The 6,754-nt window shown below is 42.6% G+C and overlaps 1 protein-coding gene across 1 annotated transcript; it reads left to right on the top strand.

The window, feature by feature from the left end:
- Window positions 1-2,309: 2,309 nt before the first annotated feature.
- LOC109168981 lies at window positions 2,310-3,095 on the top strand. Its single transcript, XM_019317860.1, has 2 exons — window positions 2,310-2,609; window positions 2,967-3,095. The coding sequence occupies exons 1-2, from the start codon at window positions 2,310-2,312 to the stop codon at window positions 3,093-3,095; spliced, it is 429 nt and encodes a 142-aa protein (XP_019173405.1).
- The last annotated feature ends 3,659 nt before the right edge of the window (window positions 3,096-6,754 follow it).

Here is a 6,754-nt window from a genome sequence, read left to right as displayed (position 1 = left end):
GTGCTTTCTCCCTGAGCTATTTCCCTCAATTGAAACAGAAGCCAACAAGCTTATAGAAGCTGGTTTCATTCGCGGAGTTAAATACCCAACTTGGATATCCAGCATTGTGCCTGTGTGCAATAAGAATACCCAGATCCGCGTGTGCGTAGACTTTTGAGATCTTAATATTGCATGCCCAAAAGATGACTCCCGCTCCCTATCACAGAGTTAATGATAGATGCCGTGACTGGACATGATATCATGTCATTTATGGATGGCTCCTCCGGTTACAATCAAATCTGCATGGCGCTAGAAGATGAGGAGTTGACAACGTTTCGAACACCAAAAGGCATCTACTGTTACAAAGTGATGCCCTTCAGTTTAAAAAATGCAGGTGCTACATACCAAAGGGCTATGTAGATTATATTTGACGACATGCTTCATAAAATGGTGGAATGCTACGTAGATGACCTGGTTGTGAAGTCGGAACTCCGCACAGATCACATGATGCATCTAAGACAAGTCTTTGACTGCTTGCGGAAATTTCAACTCAAAATGAACCCCCTGAAATGTGCCTTTGGAGTTGCTGCTGGAAAGTTCCTTGGATTTACTGTTCGACACAAGGGCATTGTAAACGAACAAGCTAAGATCGACGCTATAATGGAGATGCCTGAGTCAAGAAACCTTCATGAGCTTAAAAGCTTACAAGGGAAGTTGGCTTATATCAGAAGGTTCATTTATGTACCATAGAATTCCATCGAAGGGGCAAGCCTTAGCGAATTTCCTAGCTGATCATCCAATTCCTACCGATTGGGAGCTGTCCGATGACCTACCTGATGAGGATGTGTTTGTGATTGAAGTTTTACCCCCATGGAAGATGTACTTTGAGATCATTTATGTACCACAGAAGTCCATCAAGGGGCAAGCCTTAGCGGATTTCCTAGCTAATCATCCAATTCTTGCCGAATGGAAGCTGTCCAATGACATACCTGATGAGGATGTGCTTGTGATTGAAGTTTTATCCCCATGGAAGATGTACTTTGATGGAGCAGCACACAAAGAGGGGGCAGGAACTGGAGTTGTCTTTGTTATGCCAGAAGGGGAAGTGTTTCCTTATTCATTTACCTTGACGGAATAATGCTCGAACAATGTTGCCGAGTATCAAACACTCATTTTGGGACTTGAAATTGCAGCTGATGTGAAGCAACTAAGGGTTAACATATATGGGGACTCCAAACTGATTGTCAACCAAGTACTTGGAGTTTATGAAATTAAAAAAAAAAAAAAAAAAAAAAAAACCAGAGTTAATCTCATACAATAGTTATGCCAGGATGCTCATGCAGTGGCTAGGAGATGCTACGATTGAACACATTACACATCCCAAGGAAACAGAATAAGCAAGTTGATGCCTTAGCTGCTTTAACTTCAATTGTATCCCATCTTGTAGATGAGGCTCGGTTGCGAGTATGCCAAAAATGGGTGATCCCTCCAACCTTTAAAGACGATGGCTCTCTTGACGAAACTGTTGAACTCCCGACTACTTCTGCTTATGATGTGGATAAAGAGGATTGGAGGCAATCATTGATTGACTACTTTGTTGATGGGAAGTTATCTCAAGACCTTTGTAGGAGGGTAGATATAAGACGTCAAGCTCCTCGCTTCATATATTTCAAGGACACGCTATATCGACGCTCGTTTGATGGTGTGTTTCTCTGATGTTTAGGCGAAGAGGAAGCTTTACAAGCGATGGAGGAAGCTTACTCTGGAGTGTGCGGTGCTCATCAATCTGGTCCTAAGTTACATTTTCACATTAAAAGGACGAGTTACTACTGGCCTACGATGGCAAAGGATTGCATAGACTATGCCTGTAGATGTCAAACATGTCAATTCCATGTGAACTTTATCCATCAACCTCCAGAACCGCTACATCCAACGATAACATCATGGCCATTTGATGCATGGGGACTCAATGTAGTTGGCCCTACACCCAAATCATCAGTAGGGCATTCGTACATATTAGCAACCATTGATTATTTCTCAAAGTGGGCTGAAGCAGTGGTTTTAAAAGAAGTGAAAAGGAAAATGTTGCAAACTTTATCCAAGTTCACATTATCTATCGTTTTGGTATCCCTCGGTATATCTTAACCGACAATGGGAAACCATTCGATAATAAGTTGATGGATAAAATCTGTAAACTTTTTGAGTTTGAGCAAAGAAATTCCTCAGCTTATTATGCAGCTGCAAATGGACTTGCCGATGTTTTTAACAAAACTCTATGCAACCTACTGAAAAATGTGGTGTCGAAGTCAAAACGTGATTGACATGAGAGAATGGAAGAAGCATTGTGGGCATACAGAACTACATACCGTATACCAATAGAAAGCACTCCATACTCACTGGTATATGGGGTTGAAGCAGTTTTGCCTCTTGAACATCAAATACCTTCGTTAAGGTTAGCTATTCAAGAAGGTCTTACAAACGAGGAAAATGTAAAGTTACGGTTGGCAGAGTTAGAAGCTCTCGATGAGAAGAGGTTACAAGCTCAACAAAATTTAGAATGCTATCAAGCTCGAATTTCTAGAGCTTTCAACAAAAAGGTGAGGGTTGGCTCATTTCAAATTGGTGACAAGGTATTGGTGGTTCGTAGACGTCATCATTACAAGGAAAACTGGGCATAAGTTTACTCCAAAATGGGATAGACCTTACGTGGTCCAAGAAGCATACTCAGGAGGTGCTTACAAGTTGCTTGATGAAAATTGTGTGCAAGTTGGCCCTATTAATGGGAAATTCTTAAAGACTAATCATCCCTAAGAAAATAGGACCACTTGATGAATGATATCCACCAAAAATGTTGCACGTGGTTAAACTGCTAAAACATCTCGCTTGTCTATGGGTGGGCCCAATTAAGCTCATGCAGGTCAGGAGCGTCTATGAAGTGACTCATTTGCGTTTAGACTTAGTTGCTTTTGTTCATATTCTATTGTCAGGATTCTATTGAAGTGACTCATTTGCGTTTAGACTTAGTTGCTTTTGTTCATATTCAAGTTCAATTACTTTCTTTCAAGTTCACTTTTGCACTTGTAATCAAGAAAATTGTTTGCAATATTGTTGAGTAAAAAAAATGAATTCAATTCGTGTCGAAGTCTCGTTTTCAAAATAGACTCATACAAAGTAGTAAAAATACAAAAATAGTAAACAAATGGAAAAAAAAAAAAACCAAAGGAATACAAGAGCTAAGCAAAAGATCTAAAGTATTCTAAAACCCATAAGGTCTTCCTTGCACGCTTCTAGTTCTCTTTTGACTAAAGCAAGTTTTTTCTTCATCTTCGTTTGTCAACGTGGGGCTGTCTCGAATATGCTTAACTTCTTCCTCAACAGTAGTCACAACCTTTTGTGATGCGTCATGTTGTTCTTGAGCTTTGGTCACAAGATCTTGGAGTTCTGGCTATTGATCTCGAATCTTCCTCAACTTTTCCTAGGCATCCTTTATCGTTTCTTCTAGGAGGGTTTCTTGATCATCAGAGTCTTTGAGGATTATCTGTTGGTCAAGCAGAAGAGCTTCGGTTTGAGAATGTTTTTGTTGAGCTTCTTTGAGAACACCTTGCACTAGACAAAGCTCCTCAACTTGAGTTTCGACGGGCATTGCATTTGAGAGCTGAGACCGCGTCTGATCATAATCTTCGGTCTTCTTAAATACCTCGACTACTCGTTTCTCCAAAGTCGACAGGTCCACTCCGTCTCGTTTCATAAATTGGAGTTGTTTCCCAATACTTCCTTTGAAAGAAGAAATGCTTTCAGTCGGAATCTCACTAAGCTTCCCGCAGATGTCGCTCTAAAGACTTGCGATAAAAGCCATGTATCTTGACATAAACGATTTCGCGCCAAGAAGGATAGAGGCTTGGGATGGTTTAGGTTGTGCTTCTTGATGAGTTGTGTTTGAGGGCGGTGTTGATTGATGAGATGCTACCTTGAGGTCAAGGGGGTTAGAACATCCACTACTTTGTCCTCTACCTATTGAAGAATGGTGATTTGATGATTGGGTGTAAGTACTAATATGTGGCTCGATATACTCTTATAAGAAGTGCATGAACGTTAACAAAGGCCAAAGTTCAATAATATTTAGAAGGGAAAAAGTTTGGATCGGTGTCTTAACCTTGTTCAATGGTCTCCCTTTGGGCCGTCTCCAACAGCGATCTTGATCGTCATTGCTAGCAGCATCCTCGCCCGAGCTTCGTTCTCTCACTTGTTCCTCCCTCCTCGTTTGAGTCGCACGTCCCGAGGCTTGATCTCGAGATGACGTGTCCTCTTGTGTAGGTGCTTTGCCTTTCCTCGAGGCAGTTAATTGGTCTCTTTGCTCTTGAGTTCTTTCATCGTCAACATGTACGTTTGGGTTTCTATTGACGACTATGTCTATAATACGATTCTCAAGAAGGTTTGCACGCACATTGATCAACCAGGCTTTGTACTCATTTGAAAAATGCTTCTTTGGAGCAGTCAGGTCCATGGGAAATGTAGCCTTGGATTAAGAGTTGATATTATCGTATTGGCGATAAAGTCGGAATCCTTCGGTGAGCGAAACATGGCGGTCATCCTTCTCCAACAGGCCGGGGGCATACGCTTGATAGAATCCAAATTGACGGCTGAAGCGATGAGGCATATAAGGCTCAACTTTGCATTGAGATCCATGGCGCAAAACGAGGAAACTGGGGCGCAAACCTTTGAAGTACTTAAAGTCTTCCTCACTCCCTTTACCGTTGTCTCAAAAGAAAAAATCTCTGTCATTCTTGCGGGAGGTGCAGAGCCAAGAAACCACTCCCCTTTGAATATCCTCTTACGGGCATCCATCTCGTTGTAATGCTTTGCACCACCTTCTCCAGAAATAGTGACCATATTTGGATAGGATAACGTGAGGCTTTTGGGGTCTTAAAGTGGGTTTGGAAGTAAGCTGCTAACTAGTCGTACACATAATGGATTGGGAAAGGATCTCCTATTTGACAAGGAGAGTGAGATTTCGAGATCGAGTTTAAGCCAGAATAAATGCTAGTAAGTACTGGAGCCGCAAGGCATACCTTATTTCCTCTAGCCATCGTGCATACCATCTTGAAAGTCTCGGGGCGAATGGTTCTCATTGGTGTGCTTGGTAGGACGAACACGCAAAGCCAACAAGATAAGAACGCAGCTAAGTAGGTTTCCCCTTCAAGATGTCGGGAAATGCCTAGTTCAAAAAAAGGTGTTTTGCTCACATCTGACCATCCGACGGTACTGTCAAGTATTCCGCTTGGGTTGTGGGTGGACCTTGGTCGAGATTTCCTAGTCTTCTTTTGAGTTAGAGGTGGAGGGGTTGCATACTTTCGGGTTTTCCTGCACCAGAAGTCGATCCATCGTGATGCTTGAACATAGGTGGTGTTATCTTCTTGCTGATTTAAACGGTAAAATACCTCGAAAAGAAACGCGTAGCACTTGATTGAATTCTTGGTCAGATCCAAGGCACTTGGGATGCGTTCGTCATAAATGCCGTCGGACAATGGTAGTCCCCCAAGTATGTGCAAATCCCGAGGCGATATGCTCCACTCACCGCACGAGGTAATCAGTGTGTTAGTCCGCGGGCATCATGCTTAGTGAAGCATGGTGCCCGCAGACTAACACACTGATTACCTCCTCTGGTGGGTTGGGCATATCGCCTCGAGATATTCACATACTTGGGGGACTACCATTGTCTGGCGACATTTATGACGAACGCATCCCAAGTGCCTTGGACCTGACCAAGAATTCAAACAAGTGTTGCGCGTGCCTTTTCGAGGCATTTTACCATTTAAATCAGCAAGATGATGACACCACCTATGTTCAAACATCACGATGGATCGACTTCTGGTGCAGGAAAACCCGAAAGTATGTAGCTCCTCCACCTCCAACTCAAAAGAAGACTAGAAAATCTCGACCAAGGTCTACCCACAACCCAAGCGAAATACTTGACGCTTCCGTCAGATGGTTAGATGTGAGCAAAGTGCCCTTTGTTGAACCGGGTATTTCCAAACATCTTGAAGGGGAAACCTACTTAGCCGCGTTCTTATCTTGTTGGCTTTGCATGTTCATCCTACCAGGTACACCAATCAGAACCATTCGCCCCGAGACTTTCAAGATGGCATGCATGATAGCTAGAGGAAATAAGGTATGCCTTGCGGCTCCAGTACTTACAAACATTTTATTTTGGCTTAAACTCAATCTCGGAATCTCACTCTCCCGGTCAAATAGGAGATCATTTCCCAATCCATTATGTGTACTCTAGCAGCTTACTTCCAAACCCATTTTAAAACCCCTAGCCTCACATTATCCTATCCAAAGATGGTAACCATTTCTGGGGAAGGTGGTGCAAAGCATTACAACAAGATGGATGCCCGTAAGAGGATATTCAAAGGGGAGTGCGATTCTTGGCTCTGCACCTCACGCAAAAATGATAGAGATTTTATCATTTGCGACAACGGTAAAGGATGTGAAGAGAACTCTGAATACTTCAAAGGTTTGCGCCCCAGTTTCCTCGTTTTGAGCCAAGGATCTCAATGCAAAGCTGAGCCTTATATGCCTCATCGCTTCAGCAGTCAATTCAGATTCTATCAAGCATATGCCCACGGCCTGTTAGAGAAGGATGTCCGCCATGTTTCTCTCACCGAATGATTCCGACTTCATCGCCAATATGATAATATCAACTCCCAATCCAAGGCTACATTTCCCATGAACCTGACTGCTCCAAAGAAGCATTTTTCAGATGAGTACAAAG

The sequence above is a fragment of the Ipomoea nil genome, unplaced genomic scaffold (genome assembly GCF_001879475.1).
Source record: "Ipomoea nil cultivar Tokyo-kokei standard unplaced genomic scaffold, Asagao_1.1 scaffold3238, whole genome shotgun sequence".
NCBI classification, from domain to species: domain Eukaryota; kingdom Viridiplantae; phylum Streptophyta; class Magnoliopsida; order Solanales; family Convolvulaceae; genus Ipomoea; species Ipomoea nil.
This window is presented reverse-complemented; position numbering and strand designations above follow the sequence as displayed.

Coding starts and splice junctions, on each gene's coding strand:
- LOC109168981 (XM_019317860.1), top strand. CDS start 2,310: ATGGAAGAAGCATTGTGGGCATACAGAACTACATACCGTATACCAATA. Junction 2,610..2,966: donor CATTTCAAATTGGTGACAAG/GTATTGGTGGTT, acceptor TTCTATTGTCAG/GATTCTATTGAAGTGACTCA.